The following is a 21,984-nucleotide window of genomic DNA, read 5'->3' on the forward strand; positions in this document are numbered from 1 at the left end:
TTTAATTTCCTGTCTAGCTTATACATAAAGACTGCTGATGAAAATGCAATTTGTTTATGGAATGGCAGAATATTTGACTCTAGGACACCTAGGTACATACAATGATCCCCAAAAGGAACTTTCACCCCATCAATGCAGTACCGGTAATTAAAACTGAGAGGACTTTTCCTATTTGTGAAGATCACAACCTGACTTTTAACTCCTTTTATCATCATACCATTGTCCACCGTCCATCTCACAACACTATCGAGGTCACCCTGCAGCCGCTCACAATCTTGTAACTTATTTATTACTCTGTACAGAATAACATCATCTGCAAACAGCCTTATCTCTGATTCCACTTCTTTACACATATCATTTATATATATAAGAAAACATAAAGGTCCAATAATACTGCCTTGAGGAATTTCCCTCTTAATTATTACAGGGTCAGATAAAGCTTTGCCTACTCTAATTCTCTGAGTTCTATTTTCTAGAAATATAGCCACCCATTCAGTCACTCTTTTTTCTAGTCCAATTGCACTCATTTTTGCCAGTAGTCTTCCATGATCTACCCTATCAAATGCCTTAGATCGGTCAATCACAATACAGTCCATTTGGCCTCCTGAATCCAGGATATCTGCTATATCTTGCTGAAATCCTACAAGCTGAGCTTCAGTCGAATAACATTTCCTTAACCCAAACTGCCTTCTGTCAAACCAGTTATTAATTTTGCAAACATGTCTAATATAATCAGAAAGAATGCTTTACCAAAGCTTACATACAATGCATGTCAAACTGACTGGCCTGTAATTTTCAGCTTTATGTCTATCACCCTTTCCTTTATACACAAGGGCTACTATAGCAACTCTCCATTCATTTGGTATAGCTCCTTCAATCAAACAATAATCAAATAAGTATTTCAGAAATGATACTGTATCCCAACCCATTGCCTTTAGTATATCCCCAGAAATCTTATCAATTCCAGCTGCTTTTCTAGTTTTCAACTTTTGTATCTTACTGTAAATGTCATTGTTATCATAGGAATGTCCTTCTTGGAAACTGTTTCTGCCTTAAAATACCTATACACACCCTTCCATTTATCATTAAAATTTGTATGACTGCCAATTATGCTTGCCATCATGTTATCCCTAGCCGCCTTCTTTGCTAGATTCAATTTCCTAGTAAGTTCTTTCAATTTCTCCTTACTTCCACCCATTTCTGACTCTATTTCTTTCCAATCTGCACCTCCTTCTTAGTCTCTTTATTTCTCTATTATAATAAGGTGGGTCTTTACCATTTCTTAGCACCTTTAAAGGTACAAACCTGTTTTCACGTTCCTCAACAATTGCTTTAAACCCATCCCACAGTCTGTTTACATTTTTATTTACCATTTTCCAGCGATCATAGTTACTTTTTTAAAACTTCCTCATGCCTGTTTTATCAACCATATGGTACTGCCTAATAGTTGGGATATAATATGAAAGGATTTTTATGTTTGATTTTCTAACATTGTTATATTGTTAATTTGTTATTTTATCCGCAATCTGTCAGCACATAATTCATGATAAATAAGGTATTTGATACATGTGATTTTACTAACAAGCTGAAGAAGAGAAAATGTTGTTTTCTGGAAACATGTACTTGTGTTTGTATACAAGTGTGTATATAAGTAAATGATAGTTTAAATAATAATACATTCTGAATTGTATTGACTTGGAGGAACCTGGACACAATTAACTCAGGTGGTAGAAGACGCTCCCAATTTGTATTCTTTTAATGGTTTCCATATCCAGTGTGGCATTTTCCATTAGTTGACTTCCCAAGAACTCGAAGTGCTCCACCACTTAAAGTTCTTTGTTTCAGTTTTAACAGCTCCTTTCTTTCTTTCTTTCTTTCTTTCTTTCTTTCTTTCTTTCTTTCTTTCTTTCTTTCTTTCTCTCTCTCTTTCTTTCTTTCATTTTTTCTTTCTTTCTTTTCATTTTTTCCTTCGTACCTTTAATCATCACTACTGCCTTGGTCTTCTTTCTCCGTGTTGATTCTCGATCCCTACTGTTGAAGTTTTCCATGCACTAAATTCAGCCGTTGTTGTACCTCCCTCTCATCATTTCCCCAGATCACAACATCATTGGCAAACATAACTACAGTACCTACATTAATTCTTACATTTCTGTTATCTTCCCTTGTTGCTTTCATGATATCATCCATTACTGTTTTTGTTGTCTGTGCTAATCTTTTCATTTCTACATAATTACTGCATCCTATGTCTGCTCTAATCTGTTTGTCTTATTCTTACCTTGGAGTACCCCTATCATTCTTCCTGCCTACACTTCCCTCAAAAACCAACCGAACAAACCCTGCATGTCTTCACATGTTCCTATCATTCTCATCTTCTTTAATAATAATACTTTATTAATGGTGATACCATTTTACACAACAATAGAGAAGAATAAACAAAACAAAACACACTAAAAAGAAAGTTCAATGGAGTATAAGTACAAAAATATGTACAGATATATACACAGGTTATATTACAAGTAAGCACAGGAAAGTAAGAGTCAGTTCTGGAGATTATGTAAGTGATTTCTAAATTTTGACAATGAGCTTGGTCCGATCAACATTATTGAATGCATTTTCTAGATCTGAAGGCAAACTGATCTCCTTCCAACTCAGTTTCAGCTTGTCTTTCCATTCTTCTGTAAATAATAGTGTTAAAATTCTGCAGGCATGAGATACGAAACTAATGGTGTGTTCACACTAGTCAGCACCGGCTTTTTTTAAGGGAATAGGTATAACAACATTCTGCCAAAAACCAGATGGCACTCCTGTATCATACATCTTGCACACTAGACGGAATAACCTCGCTGTGCTGGTTTCTCCTAAGAAAGTCAGTAATTTAAAGGAAATATCATCAGTTCCTATTTAGGACTTTCAATGCTCTGTCAAATTCTGACCTCAACATCAGGTCTCCCATTTCATCAGCATCAACAGTCTCTTCTTATTCCAGAACCTTATCATCAAATTCTTCACCATGATACAACTGTTGCATATGTTTCTGCGATCTTTCTGCCTTGTCTTCTCTCCCTAGAAGTGGTTTCTCATCTGAGCTCTTAATATTCATACACCTAGTTTTCCTTTCCTTGATCTTTCTGTACGTAGAATCTACCTTGCCTATGATCATGCAACCATCAACATACTTGCACTTCTCTTTCGGTCATTCTTCCTTCACTGTCTTATACTTTATATCTACTTCATGTGTTCTCTTCTGCGAAAGTGAAGTGAAAACAAGTTATTTCATTCCTCTCCTCAAACGAGGAGGGGCGGGCCATCAGCTCAACTAAGGAGCTTTTCGACCTTGTAGAGGAAAGAAGTGGTGGAGAAGTTATAATCTCGGGGGTGTATGTCGTACACACTAGAGGGGAAAAAGAGTGAATGAATCTGGTGTAAGGGTACCGTCACAACAAGCCGGGACCCAGGGCGAAGCCCCCAAAGCACCCCGCACAGGCAAACCCCTACGAACAGCAGGGGAAGAGTGGAAAATTGACTTTATTTAAAACTGATGTAGCTCAGGCGCGTATTACAGAGAGTGACATTTATTTACAGATATGTACATAAGCGTATTACAGAAATGGTGCTGGTAGAAATTGGGTGTAAGGTGGAGTGTAGTATTGTGAGAGAAGGTAGGAAAGGGTGGCGGTAATGTTGGTAATGGAAGTGGCAAGAAGGCGGAGAAGGTCTAGGGTTGGGAGGGGCGGTATGAAGAAGTTAGGTTGTGGAGCGGGTAGGGGGACCACTTGCAGTGGTGGCGTGGGTGGCGGGGCGGGCGGCGGACTATAAGAAGAGGTAAGAGGAGGGGAACGGTCGGGGCGGGGTGGGGTGGGGAGCGAGAAGGCTCCACTCGATTTGTTCGCCCGCGAAAACGGACGCCGCTGGTGATTAGATGGTCGACGTCGGCTGCAGAGGAGAGTTGGAGATGAACTATGAAGGTCGAGCCACTGGAGTTAAAGATGTGTGGCGCTCGACGGGCAGGGACGCCTGCAAAGTTCAGTTCAGCCAAGATGTCTTGCTCGGTGAAGGCGGGGTCCAGGCCACGGATGGCACAGCTCGGTGATGAAAGCCGGTGGTGAGCTGGTACGGAGAAGTCTTCAGTGTTGGGGGAGAGTGGCGGAGCTGCGACGGTGGCATCGGTGAAGGGGGCAGGGGGCGGCTGGTGACTAGCAGGTAGGGAGATAACAGGTGCAGACATGATAGAAGAGGGGTGCCTGGACGTAACAGTGCAGGTGGAAGTAGACGGAACAGAATGGACAGAAGTTGTGATGGTGGTGGTGGTAGTAGTAATAAATGTGGGTGAGGAGTGAGTAACGGTGGGAGGGATGGTCGGAGAGATGGGGAAGTCAGGAAGGGAAATCATTTGCCGTAGTAGATGCTCCGGAGTAGGGACCGCAGCATAGTCAGCATCATAGAGACGTGTACCGTTTTCGATTATGCCTAACGGTGGGCCTGGAAAGTGGAAGAAGGCGATGACGTCTGGAGAAGGTTGTCCTGATAAGCCATCCTGGAGGCGAAGAACCGCTTCAACAAAGGTTCCGCTGCGGCGAATTTCATCACGGATGGAGGTTGGAGAATAAGAGGTGTCCACGCCCTTGATTAGGCACGAGTACATAGTGGAGAGGGGAGGCGACAGCCAACTAGGCGTCTGCCTGTTTGATTTTCCTTGGGCCGACTGGGTAACAGTAGAGATGAGCGCCACCCAGCCGAAAAAAGCGTGGACATGCGATGTTCGAAGAGGATGTTCTCTTCTGCCGTCTTCATTTTTTTTCATTCTTGTACTTTCATCATTCATCAATGAGATCTAATTTCATATTCTTAGTTGATCTTTCCTTTCTTCCTGACCTTTCTCTAGCAACCGTACTGACCTCATTCTTCATGACTGTCCTTTCTTCCTCTATTGTATTTCCTTCAGCCTTTTCGTTTAGTCCTGGTGCAAAATGTTCCTTGAAACAATCCCTAACACTCTTTTCTTTCAACTTGTCTAGATCCCATCTCCTTACATTCCTTCCTTTCTTCCATTTTTTCAACTTCAGATGGCATTGCATGACCAACAATTTGTTGTCAGTGTCCACGTCTCCTCATGGGAAAATCTTTCAATCCAACACTTGGGTTCTGATTCTCTGCCTAATCATAATGAAGTATTTGTTACCTTCCAGTGTCTCCAGGTCTTATCTACGTATACAGCCATCATTTGTGGTGTTTGAACCAAGTATTAGCAAGGAATAAATTATGATTGGTGCAGAATTCGACCAGCTGACTTCCTCTTTAATTTCTTTGTTCCAATCTGAATTCTCCTACTGTGTTAATTTCTCTTCCTTGGCCTACCACTGCTTCCAGTTTCCCATCTTAATAATTACGTGTTCATCACCTTTTACATATTGTATTTTTTCTTCGATCTCTTCATATATTCTTTCGATTTCTTCATCATCCGCTAAACTATTGTGGTGGGCAATGGTTTAGTGTTTATCTTGACAACAATAATCCTTTCACTATGCTGGTCATGGTAGCTTTCCTACTGCCCTATTTTCTTATTCATTTATCAAACCAACTTTTGCATTTCTCCTGTTTGATAGTGTGTTAATAATTTTGAGGTTGCTGGCCCATAAGTCCTGCTCTTCATGCCAACGTACTTCCCTTCTATGAAGTGCATCTTACTTAAGTCAATCTATCTCCCTTTCAGATTCTCTAACCTACCACAATGATTCAAACTTCTAACATTCCATGCTCTGACTCGCAGAATGTCAGTATCTATCTTCCTAATGATTGCCCCCTCTCATGCAGCCTCCACCTGGAGATCTGAATTGGGGACTATTTATCCTCCAGAATATTTTACCTGGGAGGAAGTTATCATCAGTACATCATTCGTACAGAGAGAACTGCTTGTTCTCAGGATTTAGTTACAGCTGTAGTTTCACTCTGCTTTCAGCCATTTAGCTGTACGAAGTGTGTTCAAAAAAAGACCGAACTTTGTTAATTGCGCGCAAACCGCAACATTGAGCGAGTTGTGACTGTGGCGGCGCCTAGCGGCAACTTCTGACAACAGACCGCTGCTTTCTGCATTCCATTGCCTGCATTATCAGTTGAGTTAGAGCCTCTGAAGTGATTGCGTGTGTCACATGTTCGTCGAATTCTATAATGAAACAGCTTGAGGAACAACGCGTGTGCATGAAGTTCTGCTTCAAAGTTGGGAAAACGTTTGTGGAAACATTTGAAATGTTGAAGCTAGCATACGGGGAGGAATGCATGAGTCGTACACAATGCTACGAGTGGTTTAAACATTTCAAAGACGGTAGAACGTCTGTCACTGAAGACCCTAGGCCTGGGCGACCTTCCACATCAACAGACGACCGCCATGTCGAGAGAGTTTGTGAAGTGTTTTGTGGAAATCGTCGTTTGACAGTCCGAGAGGTTGCTGATCAGGTGTGCATCAGCGTAGGATCATGTCATGCAATTTTAACCGAAAAACTTCAGATGCGGCGCGTCAGTGCTAAATTTGTCCCTCGTTTGCTGACTGACGATCAAAAAGAGAACCGAGTCAGCATCAGTCAGGAAATGCTTGCTAACGCAGATGCTGATGACAACTTCCTGAAGAACATCATCACTGGAGATGAGACGTGGGTGTACGGTTACGATGTCGAAATCAAAAGGCAATCATCACAGTGGTTGGGGAAAGGTTCTCCTCGACCGAAAAAAGCACGAATGAGTCGTTCAAACATCAAGGTGATGCTGATTGTGTTTTTTGATTGGAAAGGCATTGTCCATCACGAGTTTGTACCCCGAGGCCAGACAGTGAACAAAGAACTGTACCAGAATGTTTTAACGCATTTGAGAGATGCTGTGCGCAGGAAGAGGCCTGAACTGTGAGAAAACAAATCCTGTATGTTGCACCATGACAATGCGCCAGCTCATGCCTCTCTCGGTCCGCAGTTATCTTGCAAAACACCAAATTCCTGTTGTGCCCCATCCGCCCTATTCTCCCGACTTGGCTCCAGCAGACTTTTTCTTATTCCCCAAATTGAAAACCATCGTTTCCAAGACATTGAAGAGATCAAGGAGAATGCGACGAGGCAACTTCGCGCCATCAAAGAAAGTGCATTCCAGGAAGCATTCGAAAAGTGGAAGAAACGTTGGCAACATGCTGTTGATAGTGCAGGGGACTATTTTGAAGGGGACAGTCTGTGAAATGATGTAAGCTACATAATAAAGTTTTTCTAGCCACAGTTCGGACTTTTTTTGAACACACCTCGTATCAATACATCATCATCATCATCATCATCATCATCATAGAATCCCTCCAGCATGCCAGGTAGGCTGGTGTTGAACGAGTCTTCGCTATCGTTGTCTGTATTATTACAAGGCCATATCAGTCAATCATCTATACTGCCACCCTTGCGACTTCTGAAAAGCTGCTATCCCCCTTTCAAGGAACCATTCGTTAGTCTGGTCTCTCAACAGATATCCATCCGATATGGTTGCACCTATGGCTCGGCTATCTGCTTCATTGGGACACATAAGCCCCCCCACCATGGCCACAGGGGAGACCATTGCTCTTATGACAAAAAAAGCGATGACACACTTCCTTATTTTAGTCCAGTTTCAATTACAAACCGTTCGTTTTACTCACTCCTGTCTTGACACAACTGCAGCTATAAAAGAACATTGCTTTTATAATTGTTATTAACTCCTTTCCTGTAATTCTGCATGCAGGTTTTCTCAGACTTTTGTTTTTAGCAGTAAGTGTTGTAAACCTTTCTCAAGTCAATAAAAGTTATCACCATGTCCTTCCCGTAATTCCAGTTCTTTTCCCTGTTCTGCTTCAGAATTTTAAAATGGGTTCCATTGTTGACCTTCCACTTCTGAATCCAAACTGCTCCTCTTGAAACTGTTTTTCCACCGGCCCTCTAATTCTTCTTCCCATTACTTTGGCAAAATGTGAGATGGTGGTAATTCCTCAGTAATTACTCCACATTTTCATATCTTCTTTCTTGAATATTGGTATTATAACTCAATTTAGTCCATCTTCAGGAACTTGTCTCTCTCTCTCTCTCTCTCCATACACTTTCTAGTAGCTTGTACTGTATTTCCACTGCTCTTCCACTGGTCCTGCAGTCTTGAACATTTCTGTCACCACTTCATCTTCATCTGTTTATCTGCCCCATCCACCTCTGCTACTGTAATGCCTGTTTCCTTTCCTAGTATTTCTTCCTGGGCTCCTGCTGTCTGAGTACTTCACCATGTGTCTGATTCTCACTTTCAGAAGTTCGTGGAAATATCCCTTCCATTTGTTCTTGATCTCTTGTGATTCTACGTGTTTGTAAAGAACAAAGAAGAAGTAACACTTTCTCTGGACTCGAGCCAAGGAACAGTCATGTATTATGGTGGCCAGTATTCCTGCGTTTGTAAGTAGGCAGCAATTAGTGGAGTGTTATCATCCATGGTTGAATATTGTATGTGTATGTCCTAACTGGGGCCCTGAAATAAATTAGATCAATAAAACAGATGGTGTTTTATTCCTAACAGTATTTATTTATTTATTTATTTATTTATTTATTTATTTATTTATTTATTTATTTATTTATTTATTTATTTATTTATTTATTCATTCATTCATTCATTCATTTATTTATTTATTTATTTATTAAATACTTCCTCTTGTGTAGAGGTTTCCTTGTGACAATGTGTACTTTTAGATTAATTTGTAGAAAAGAAATAGATACAATTTTAAATAATGATCTTTTTTAGAATTTTAATGAACCCCTTCATGCAATGATGACAACTTCCCCTAACATTGTCATTGGTAGAGACATCTGTTTCCAAAAATTTGCAGCAAAAGTGGAAATTGTTCTCCTTGCTCCATCCATCAGACCCACTACATCGATTTCCTCTAGCTGGTATGTATCTCTGTAGTAAGGAATTTTTTAATTAAACAGTCCTCTTTAACATATATACGAATTACCAGCCATGTCCCCCTCTCACCAGGAGCTTCATTTATGCTGATGATCTGACTTTGGCTGTCCAAGGTGACAATTTTCAGACTGTTGAAGGAATACTGGCTTCCTCACTTGAAGAACTATCACCTTCTTATAAGAAAAACTGGTTAGTACAAAACTCTGCTAAAATCCAGGTGTGTGCATTTCATCTTAGGAATCAGGAAGCTAACAGGCAATTGATTGCGGAATAGGAGGACAGGCGAGTGGAGCACTGACTTTTGCCAAAGTACCTTGGAGTCACCCTGGACCTGGCCCTAACATACAGGACACACTGCATGAATACTGGACAAAATGCCTCAGCCCGGAACATTGTCCTTCATAAACATTTCTCGAGCAAGTGGGGAGCACATCCAACAGTACTGAGGACATCTGCTTTGGCTCTCAGTTTGTCTGCAGCAGAATATGCAAGCCCTGTGTGGTTCAATTTGACTCATTCAAAGTAGGTGGATGTAGCTCTTAATGAAACCTGCAGAATAGTTACAAGATGCCTGAAAGCCAGTGGCGTACGCTAGGGTTCAGACATGGGCTACCACTAGACTTAGGTTACCTGTTTTCGATGGTTGATACAGTGAACGTTAAGCCTTCAGCGTTTTCAGCTGCAGCCAGTAGCCAACGGAGGAGCACGCTGTGTTGTCAAGGCTGCTTTACAGGCTACAGCCCCAGCCTCTGTTACTGCCAATGCTCAACCCCTGATCAGTGGAGATGGTAGCCTATGGTTTAACAAATGAAAGTCCGGCTTTGTGGCTAAACGGATAGAACTTTTGCCTTTGTTCCGATGGCCCCGGTTCAGTTTCCAGAATCAACCCCCTCATACTGTTAATTCCCCTGGCTTGGGGACTGTGTGTTTATGACATCTCCACCATTTATTTTATCCCCATTAGGTCATTATTATTATTATTGTTTTTGCTATTTGCTTTACATCGCACTGACACAGAAAGGTCTTATGGCGACAATGGGATTGGAAAGGCCCAGAAAAATGGGAAGCGCCCATGGCCTTAATTAAGGTACAGACCCAGCATTTGCCTGGTGTGAAAATGGGAAACCATGGAAAACCATCTTCACGGCTGCCGACAGTGGGGTTCAAACTCACTATCTCCCGCATGTGAGCTCACAGCTGTACACTCCTAACCGCATGGCCAACTCGCCCGGTATTATTAGTATTATTATTTTACAGCAGTCGTACCCATGATTATAGGTTCGATTCCAACCAACAAAAGAAAACACTGAACCTGAAAGGTGGCATTTCATTTTAGCAGATCTACCAATAAAAATAAAACTGTATTGCTCCTCTAACAGCAGCTCAGCAGTCTATTCCTACAAGGATGTAGAAGTAAACAGGAGTGAGGAATACCCGCACTCTGTTATCAATATCATTAAGTCAGAAGTATGAGGTGAGGAAGTGAGGAGTGGTTGTTAGTTAGCAGTAGCGATCTGACGGACCAAAGCCTAGCACACCTATCCTCCGCCGGTCCCCGCTCCTATGCAATATCCTGCAGCAAGCCGCGAGTGGCAAGTCAAGGCCAGAGGGATGAGAGTCTGGGCTGCAATATCAGTCTCCGATGCCTAGCTCTCAGAAATATGTGCAACGTTTTTTCTCACTGCTTTCAAGTTTTGTAAATGGAACAATGTTTCAGATGCTTACATTATTATGTGCTTTAGATTTCCATCATTCTCAATTGAGATTTGAGCTTCATTGATAGCCTTGGTTGCCCTCAGTATATGTCACTGCTGAAAGCAACACCCTACTGAGGAACTTTACTGCCTATTTATAAACTCCAGAATTGAGAAATCTGTTATGAGGTTTGATTAAATGTGTGTTAAAAAATACGGAAGAATTTTTGTTACAAGTCTTAAAAGATGCATTCGGATTACGTTTCTAAAAAAATTTAGTGACCTGACAAATATTATTATTATTGTTGTTAAATGTAAAGGAAGTGTATGTTTTTTTAGGTGCTGTTTCTTTGGTTAAGGTAGATGAAGATTGGTCCTTTATCTTATTAATTATTTTATCAATAAGCTCTCTTCTGTGCCCGTTATTTTTAGCCAATACATGAACAGTGTTCAGTTCCTTTTTAAGATCTATTTTGGACAAAGTGTTGGTGAAAGCTCTATGTACTATGCTGTAATAAGCGACTTTTTTGTGTGAATGTGGATGTAAAGTGTCTTGGTGAATAGTATTCTCAGTTTGTGTAGGTTTTCTGTAGATATTATAGGACACATTATTAGAGTGTCTAGTAATGGTTGCATCTAAAAAAATTCAAAGATTGGTGGGTTTCCAATTGCAGAGTAAACTTAATGTTTGGATCTAAGGCATTCATTTTAGCATGAAATTTATATCATAATCTATTTGGACTTTGACTGCCTCCTAAATTATTGGAATCAAGAAAGAGCTTCCTTAACGTCTCTACCACTTTAAACAAATCATTGGCAACAGCGCAACACCTTTCGGAGTGGATGGTACCTCATGAATCTCCAGCTTCTTGACATCAGCTCAGCAGGTCTACTTTGAGGTCACTCAACACATTGGAGACGCTGCTCATAGAAACTACGGGTACGCTATTCCATTGCTGCTGGCAGAGCTCAGAGAATTTATGGGCACATGTTCACTATAGCTAAAAAATAGTAGTTGCCGTTTCAGCAAGCTGTGACTTCACTAGAATACTGTTGAATGCTTCTGTAAGCTTAAAATGTACTAGTTAGGAGCATAAGTAAAGAGCTTTTCTTTTAAGGCATTGATAACACAGCCACGTTCCTACATAACCTGGGGCTGCATCATCGTTGACTCTCAGGTGTGAAATGGGTGGGAAAGTACGTATGGTACATGCGGATAGGAAGAGTGTGTGTTCAAGAGACAGGCTTGTTTGTGTAATTCTTGTGAATATTTAGCATGTCTAATTCAAGTGTATGAAATTTCAACAACGAATCTGTAATGGATGTTCTTATGGAAGACACAAGTTCTGAAAATGAGGATGAGGATAACAATTACACATGATGATTCGGGCGCTTCAGGCAAGTAAATGTAGATAATGAGCTAGTTTGAAATTGGTGTGAAGTGTAACGTAGTTTCATACCACTTCCTGAAGTGTGTTCTGTAATACTGTTTCATACCGCATCCTAAAAATGAGAGTGTTTCCCATGTACAGATGACAACCTGCAGCAACTCAATGCAACCCCGTCGTCAAACAACAAACAGATGGAAAGCAAATTTCTGGTTGTAAACAAGGATATTGGTGGTAATTGACCAGTTAGGTTAGAATATGTATTAGTGTGTTTCAGTAGATGTGTCCACAATATTACACAGATTTTGAAAAATTAACCAAACTGGCATCCATAGCTGCATCAGATTTTTTCATTTGTAAAACTTACTATTTTCATAAAATTACTTAAAAATTGCTGCAATATTATGATAATTAAAACCAATTTTTGTGTAGAAGAAAGCGTGATCTTTCTAAATATTCCAAAAGTTGTTATAATCCTGGCCTAAGCCTAACATTAAAAAAAAAAAAAAAACAACATTACAAATCCTGCGATTTCTGGAGGGTAGCACATTCAAATATGGCTGTCTCCACTAAAATGTATTCCTTTGCCTCATGAGGAGTGATACTGGAAGATCTAGGGACAAGCTAAAGAAATGGAGGTATTTAAGAAAACAGACAGAACTTTGTGATTGTGGGGGAAAAAAAAACTACCCCTCACATGTATAATTGTCAACTATGCCCTTTCCAATGTACACTTCAAGACCTCATTCAGGCGATCAAAGAGGGAATTGCTGTGACCGATTATTGGATGGACTTGTGCGACCGAACTAATTATGTATGTAAAGTACTGTGTATTTAGTGTAACATAACATGTATGTTATATTTATTTGTATTTATGTATATTTTTACTGTCCATATTATATCAATGCCCAACATAAGATAATAAACAATATTGTGAATTTTTTTTTTTTAATTTTTAAAATTTTTTTACAAGTTGCATTGATACAGATAGGTCTTATGGCGATGATGGACAGAAAAGGGATAGGAGTGGGTAGGAAGCAACTGTGGCTTTGATTAAGGTACAGTCCCAGCATTTGCCTGGTGTGAAAATAGGAACCCACGGGGGAAAAAATCTTCAGGGCTGCTGACAGTGGGTTTTACTGGCCGCACTTAAGTGACTGCAGCTATCGAGCTCGGTATTATGAAAATCAAGGCGAGATTGCAGGGGTGCTGGCAAAAGGCAACAATTTTGGCAGAGCGGTGACAATGTGAGCGAGCCAGCAGTGAGCAAAACAATAGTGCTGGTAAATTGTTGAGGCTTGCGATAAGGAATCTCCTACAAGATGTCGGAAGCTGATTAACTATGGAGCAGTTTAAAATTATTTGGAAGTGGAAACAATTAGAATTCCTGGTTGCCTACACAAAGAGTGAGATCAGCGAATGCCAGTCAGTGCTGAACGAGTGAGTTGCAAGCAAGCATAAGCAGTTAAGAAATGGTAGTGAGTTTGTGACTAGTCATTCATCAGGAGTGATCCATCACATGGATATGAGGAGTTCAACAAGGCTTGTTAGTTGTGAAGTGAACTGTTCTGAAACAAGGCTATGCTGTGAGAAGCCATGATGTTGGAGAATAGGAGTTTGAAATGCCACAGTGCTATGTGTATGAATGTGTGTGTGAGTAGAAGAAAACTGTGTCAAGCGGAAAATTCAAACATGAGTGAACTCATCAGAAACTGTAAATAGTGCTTTAATAAATTTAGTAGATAGTAAAACATACAATCTCTTTGGGTGCTGATTTTAGTTTTAAGGACCCCGATAACCCACCACAATACATTTAACTATAAAGGTAAATTTACCTGGCCAACCACAACTTTCTGGAAACCTGGGATCCTTGACTACATCATCCACTAAAATGTATTCCTTTGCCTCAGCAACATAAGCAGCCACTGTAGTTCCAGGACCTAATGAGTAATCAGAGAAGCGTTAGTGTACTGCATAAATTCTGAAGAATAGAGAAAAGAAGAAAAGAAGTTTGGAGGTAATGGTGGTGATTTTTGTTTTAAGAGAAAATACGATTGGGCAACCTTTCTCTCTTAACAATAATCAGAGCAAAGAAAAAGATGTCTGATCCTTTGTAGAATGAGGGTATCAGCAAAAGAAAGTTAATAGTCATGGAGGGTGTGAAATTGAGAACCAATGCATGACCAGGTTCAGAAAATAACAAGAGTGGACTGAACAAGGTAGGATAGGAAACAACATAACTTACCAAGGGAGATGTTCAATAACTTTCCAATTTCTTTCCAATCATTTAAGAAAAGGCTAGGAAAACAAGAGATAGAGAATCTGCCACCTGGGTGACTGCCCTAAATGAAGATCAGTAGTGACAGATGTGTGAGTGGAAGCAATGCTAGACTCAGCTAGGGTCCCCATGGTTACCACTCAAGATGAGAAGTCCTGGACATTCCTCTTCAGTCACCTCTTACAACAGGCATAAGATACTACAGTTGTATTGTACGAGCTCCCACCCACAGGAGACGTCAATCACAACTGATCTGCATTTAGGGGAGTCGCCCAGGTGGTAGATTCCCTATCTGTTGTTTTCCTAGCCTTTTCTTAAATGATCGCAAAGAAATTGGAAAATTATTGAACATTTCCCTTGGTAAGTTATTCCAATCCCTAACTCCCCTTCCTATAAATGAATATTTGCCCCAATTTGTCCTCTTGAATTCCAACTTTGTCTTCATATTGTGATCTTTCCTACTTTTAAAGACACCACTCAAACTTATTCATCTACTGATGTCCTCCCACGCCATCTCTCCACTGACAGCTCGGAACATACTACTTAATCAAGCAGCTCGCCTCCTTTCTCCCAAATCTTCCCAGCCCAAACTTTGCAACATTTTTGTAACGCTACTCTTTTGTTGGAAATCACCCAGAACAAATCGAGCTGCTTTTCTTTGGATTTTTTCCAGTTCTTGAATCAAGTAATCCTGGTGAAGGTCCCATACACTGGCACCATACTCTAGTGGGGTCTTACCAGAAACTTATATGCCCTCTCCTTTACATCCTTAACCTTACATCCTTAAACCTATGTGGAGGGATGTATTCAATTACAGCATTACATGTTTCTACATATGTATGTAATGAAATGGAAACAACCAACTGTATCAAATATGAAATGTTTATAGAGTATCTAGAAAGTAGTGATGGATATACGAGTAGTTTCAAGGGGAAGTACAGTATAACTAGATAACTATCCCCTCTTAACTCTAAGAAGTCCAACTCTTCACCGAATGAAGGTAAGGGTAAAAGAAATGGAAAGGCGATGTGAGCCATGCAAATGAAATACTTTCTAGGCCTCACAAACCTAAATCCATTAGGATTGAGAGATCAGATAGGAATGATGGAAGTGGAATCAATGCCAGGCTCAGTTAAGGGACCCATGATTGCTAATCCATGTTCCCATGTAGCCACTGTAGTCACTTTTTATGATAGGCAGGAAGTACTAGGAAAAGTACCTAGAAAGTAAGCTTTTACTTACAAATACCATCACAGTAGTGATGAGCAAGTAGGTTTGTCTCATCCAAACTGAGGGGTTCTTCAGTCTATTGAAACTAATTCAAGATAAAATAAATTTAGAAAGTATCTGAAAGAGAAAACATTTAATAACAGACTATAGCTCAAAGAGATGATGTTGTTTGAGTCATCAGTCCATAGACTGGTTTTATGCAGCCCCCCATGCCACCCTGTCCTCAAAGAGGACATGTTTTGTTCCTGAAAGAACATCATCAGATTCTATCAGATGTATGTATGTCTACCCCATAGTCCATTTTCCTGATACTGGAGTGGGATGAGGTAAGATGAAATTATATGTCATGTTTTATGGTCAGATGCCCTTCCTGATGGTGAACTTAGTTGACGAGCTAATGAAGATGAAAGGTATGATTTTGAATGAAACTGGATAAGGATGTGGAAGGAATCGGCTATGGCCTGTGAATAGGAACTGTCCCAGTACATACCTGGAAGTGAAAATGGGAAACCATAGAAAACTATTCGCAGGACAGCTGACGATGGGGTTTGAACCCACTTGTCTCCCAAATGCAGAGCTTGGTTCCACAGCTGTAGCATGTTAATACAAGTGGCCACTCTGCTTGTTATCTGATTCTATCACATCAAACCTTTAATTCTTATTATTGATTTGTTATGGCCAACTAATGAGCACATTTGAACTTATTTAGTACAAAGCCATCTCTTCAATTGTTCACTGAGTGCCATCAAAATTGGTATGAATTCACCAAAAACCAGAAACAAACCTTTAAAATAATCAGATCTAAAAAATGAAAAATATTATTATCAAAATAGACTGGCAGAAACTGGACAAGATGAAAAAGAACACATGGAACTCCTAAAGAACATTCAGAGAAGAATGATCAAATTACCAAGCACCTAGCATCTGTTTCAAAAGTCTAAGACTAAGGAAAAAAAAGAAAAAAGAAAATTGTACATTCTTAGCAAATTATATTAACCCGTGAGGCCTCACCGCGCGGTCTTTTCAACCGCACGTTCATTTATTCACTTGTAATCTGCAATGAACTTACATCTCGTCTTGCTCTTGCTTCTCTTATCCTCCGCTGGAGAGTTGACAACACTAGTGTAGTAACAGTTAATCTAAATTTGTTGTCCATTGTTACCGAGAGGAAGAAACTCTGACCTCGACAGAAGTTGTGGTCTTTTCCACCGCGCGCGAGGCCTTGTGTTTGATGTTGTTCTTTTGTTTGTGTTCCGCACTGCGAGTCTTAATAGTTCTTTCTGCGTGTAGCGTTATGTTTTGTGTTAGAAAACATGGATCCAAAGGAAATAGAGAGGATTGATCAACTTCTGCAAAGCATAGAAAAAGAAGAATCAGTGAACCGAGCTCTTCAATGACAACAGCGTACTGCAAGGCGCTATTTGTCTGAAGATGACGATAGTGATTGTGAACTGTTTAATGACACTACAGCATCTGATGACGAGAATCATTCAGTGAATGAAAGTGAACATGATACGGAAAGTGAAGAGTCTGGCGAATCTAAAGATGATATGGACAATCCTTGCGTGAAGCCTGATAAAGTACCACATCTGCTTGGTAAGGATAATAAAACAAAGTGGGATGCTCATGTAATGTGTAAACCAGGTGCAATAAGGGAGGCAAGACATGTCCAATCTTCATTAGAAGCCTGGCAGTTGTATTTCCCTGACGGTGTACTGGAGGAAATTGTAGCATATACTAATGTATGGATTGACAAAAATCGGACTAACTATAGCCGGCCACGTGATGCTGCCAATACAAATATTGTAGAACTCAAGGCTGTGATTGGCCTTCTTTATCTGGCAGGTGTAGTCAAATCAGACATTTGAACTTGAAGGACTTATGGGCTACAGATGGGATGGGTGTTGAAGCTTTTCACCTAACAATGTCCAGAACACGATTCCAGTTTATCTTACGTGCACTCAGGTTCGATTATATAAATGATCCGAGATAACAGGGTGATAGTTGATAAATTAACTCACATCAGGAAGATCTTTGTGGACTTTGTGACCAGATGCATGAAATACTATTCACTTAGTGAATATCTCACAATAGATGAGATGTTACAGGGGTTCGTGGTCGTTGCCCATTCACACAATATAATCCAAATAAGCCAGATAAATATGGCATCAAAGTATTTTTCATGGTAGATGCCAGAACATTTTATACGTATAAAATGGAAGTTTACATAGGAAAACAACCGGAAGGGCCTTATCAAGTTGACAACATTGGCAAAAGTGTAGTCGAGCGGCTAGTTCAACCAATTTCCGGGTCTAGATGCAATATTACCAAGGACAATTGGTACACCTCAGTACCATTAGTCAAATCATTGCTCAACAATCACAATCTTACAATCGTGGGAACAATGAAGAAAAATAAACCACAAATTCCTTCAGTTTTTGTTCAAACCAAGCCTCGTAAAGCGAATACTAGCCTGTTTGCGTATAGAGGACAGCAAACGCTTCTCTCATGTGTACCAAGAAAAAACAAAAATGTACTTCTTCTTTCTATGATGAATGAAGGAGATAACATAGACCCAGATTCAGGAGAAGTGAACAAAGCCGAGATGCTTACTTTTTATAACCTCACGAAAGGGAGCGTTGATGTTGTAGACAGGATGAAATCTGAATATTCTGTCTCTAAAATCAGCAATCGCTGGCCCCTAACATTATTCTACATGCTTTTGAACATTGCTGCCATCAACAGTTTTATTATTTTTAGGGACAGGCCTAACGGAAGTGGCATAAATCGCCAGAAATATTTGAAGGAGCTCTCAATGATGCTACAAAATGGTTACATGATTCATCATGCATCGAAGGACTGCATTGCTCCTGATGTAAAGATGCGTTTGCGTAGCATTTTGGGTATTGAAAAAGAGGACCAACATCACCAAACTGTAAATCAGACAGACAATGGTCGCTGTGCTTATTGTGACAGAAAGAAGAATTGGAAAACCAAAACTAAATGCGTTTCATGTTCACGTTTCATATGTAAAGAGCACACATGGCCATCATGTGTCCAGTGCGCGAAGAAAAATGTTGAAATCGTATAGGAGGAGGGGGATGATGACTAAATTCTTCAGCATTTGTGAGATCTGGAAAGTTCTGAACGGTTTTCCTGTATTGCACTCAGTGTTAAGTTCCGAGATTTGTTTTGAAGCAGCCATAGGTGATGAAAATTACTAATGACTGGTGCATTGGGACTTGAGTGAGTTTTCATTCTTTAATGTTTATTATTGTTTGCATTTTACATTTCCAGAGTTCAATTTTTAAACCTCAGTAGCCATAAGTTCTGACAGACAGATGTTCAAAATAGTCAATTGAAATGAATATATCTTTATTTTGTGTCTTGTAGAATATTTTCTCAGCTGATTAGACATATATTTGTGTAATAAAGCTATGATATGACATTTTGGTGTATTGTGTTCGAAAAAATAATTTGTGCATTAAATAATGGCCCATGGATTCTGTGCGGTCGAAAAGACCGCGCGCAAGTTCTGGCGAAAAAATATCAGTGCGAGTTCTCCTGGGTTAAGGATCTTCTGTGAATGCTTGAAAGAAAACTCACCTTTGAAAAACCCACACCATATCTGGACTTAGAATCCTCCACATTAGAAGAAGTCAAACAGAACTAAAAAACAACAAAGTACCAGTAGAAGATGGAGTAATTGACAAAATGTTGAAAACAGTGGGGTGAGAAACTGGCCCAAAGTATTCAAGAAATCTTACAGGACATCTGGCATACTGAGGATTGGAAATGTACATTAATTCACCCACTTCACAAGTAAACCAAACCAAACCCCATGGCACTACAGCCCTTGAAGGGTCTTGGCCTACCAAGCGACTGCTGCTCAGCCCGAAGGCCTGCAGATTACGAGGTGTCATGTGGTCAGCACGACAAATCCTTTCGGCCGTTATTCTTGGTTTACGAGACCGGGGCCGCTATCTCACCATCAGATAGCTCCTCAATTCTAATCACATGCCGGGCTGATTTGTGAAGAATCTTTTTCCATAATTTTCTATTGTTGAGCATAGCAGTGTATGAAATGTGCTTTAAAATAGTGAGATATTAATTTTTTCTGAACTCTCCCTGTTGTGCCACCCATCACAGAACATCCATCAAAAGTCTGCCCAATTAATTCGTAAGGTTTATCTTCAAACATACGATTTAATTAATTTAAGATGCATTCAGAAATTGCTACAGAATATTGTTAATTTTTAATTATACAATTTATCATTATTTTAATCAATGAAATTACGAGTGTGCTATAGCGCAGTAGCACATTAGGGCAGGCTGCCCCTGGTTGCACCGCCAATGATGTTCACTTACATGGTAGAGATATTGTGGAATCCTGTAATCATCGCAGAATAAACTACTTAGATAAAACCAAAAACTTTTTCAGTGACCCTTCTTTCTCTATAGTAAAAAAAGACCCAACCACAAAAATCCAACGCCTACTCAAACATACTTTAAAAAACGCTTCCTTTCTCCTCACAGATCAAGAAAAAACTAAATTAATAAACATGAACCCAGGACTACTCACTGCCAAAGCCCTCCCTAAAATTCACAAAACTAACATTCCCATCCGTCCAATAATCAATTACAGGCCCAGTCCCCTATACAACACTTCTAAATTCATCCAAACATTTTTACTAAAAAATTATCGATTTTTATCCAACAAATCTATCAAAAACACTTCTGATCTAATCAACAAATTAAAGAATTTTGAAATCCAACCAAATCTTTCTCTCCATTCTTTTGACATTGTGAACATGTACCCTAGTATTCCAATTTCAAAATTATTCCCCATTATAAACAACAACCTAAACAAATTCAGTAACCTAAGTAAACTTGAAATTCAAGACTTCATGTCTATTTTAAAATTAGTTCTCAACAATAATTATTTTACCTTTGACAACACCATTTATCAACAAGATGGCTTAGCTATGGGCTCACCAGCTTCTGGCATTCTTGCTGAAATTTACCTCGACTTCTTAGAAAACACAAGAATTAGGCCTAATAATAATAATATTTTCTCCAACATCCTCTTTTGGGTGAGATATGTCGATGACACATTAGTAATATTAAATGAGGAATCAACCAACGCAGCCTCTACACTTCTTCATCTCAACAACTTAGACTCTAACATTAAATTCACCCTCGAATCAGAACACAACCAAACTCTTAATTTTCTAGACCTAACCATTACTAGACATCCTTCTTCTTAATCTTACAAAATTTTCAGAAAACCAACCCAAACAGCAACCACAATAAGACAAGATTCTTCGCACCCCCAAGCTCATAAACGTGCTACTTATAACAGCTTAATTTTTCGTGCCTTCAACACCCCTATGTCCAAAAAAGATTTAAATAATGAATTAAACACCATCCGCAACATTGCTAAATTGAATGGCTTTAACAACTCCTTCATAAACCGCATCATCAACAAATTCAAACACCGTCCAAAAACCACTTTATCTAAAGACACAATAAAACCAACTGCTTTTTCCACCTTCACTTTCACTCAGGATGCTTATAAAATAACTAATATTTTTAAAAAACATAACATGAAAATTTCCTTTAGAACTAACAATAGAAATCTTGATATCTTACACAACTCTAAATCTCTAAATAAATCTAATGCTTTTTCTAAATCTGGTGTATACAGATTCAAATGCAACAACTGCAATTCCTCCTACGTCGGACAAACTGGCCGCAACTTCAATATCAGGTACTCTGAACATGTCAACGCCATTAAATACAACAGATTCTCTGCCATAGGACAGCACATACAAGACTCCAAGCATAGTTTCACCAGTATTGACAATGACATGAATATACTTAAAATCATTAACAAAGGCCCCCTCTTAAACATTACTGAAAATTGCTTTATCCACCTTGACCAGTACTTCAACCCTAATTTCAATTTAAATGACATTTCTGAAAAACCCAATATCCTTTTTGACTTCCTAATTCTTCTTCTCAAAAATTCAAAATTCCAAAACCCCAATTCTATTTTCCATGCCTTACAAAGTTCCCACCCACATTTTCTACCTCCAATAACCCACCCTCCTAACCCACCCTAAACTACCGCTCCTTCATTTCCCTATCAATTTCTTTTATTCTTTCTCTTATTTCACTATCACTCTTCCTCTGTTAATTTATTCTACCTTCTCTATTATTAAAAAAAAAACCATCGACCTTCATTTCGGTTCTCCTCTTTCAAATTTTAACTCTTGTCTTGCGCCAACTTCGACTACTTCAATCATGACCTAAATTTTTTTTCAATTTAAAAAATAGCGCACTGTGCATATAAGTTTTCATTTGTTTTCCGATATTGCGCTTTTTACTATATTTTTTTCTCTTTACAATTGTTTTTTCAAGTCAACTGTTTTCCAAGAACTTAGCAGGAGCACAA

At 39.4% G+C, this 21,984-nt stretch overlaps 1 protein-coding gene across 1 annotated transcript in view; it reads right to left on the reverse strand.

Moving 5' to 3' along the window:
- The window catches only part of LOC136862145 (cAMP and cAMP-inhibited cGMP 3',5'-cyclic phosphodiesterase 10A-like), a 422,768-nt gene that overhangs the window by 286,717 nt on the left and 114,067 nt on the right, over positions 1-21,984 (reverse strand). Inside the window, exon 3 of the mRNA XM_068226202.1 lies at positions 13,855-13,959. Within this exon, the coding sequence (XP_068082303.1) occupies positions 13,855-13,959 (105 nt within the window). The remainder of the gene's footprint in view (positions 1-13,854; positions 13,960-21,984) is intronic.

Source organism: Anabrus simplex, chromosome 1, assembly GCF_040414725.1.
Source record: "Anabrus simplex isolate iqAnaSimp1 chromosome 1, ASM4041472v1, whole genome shotgun sequence".
Lineage (NCBI taxonomy): Eukaryota > Metazoa > Arthropoda > Insecta > Orthoptera > Tettigoniidae > Anabrus > Anabrus simplex.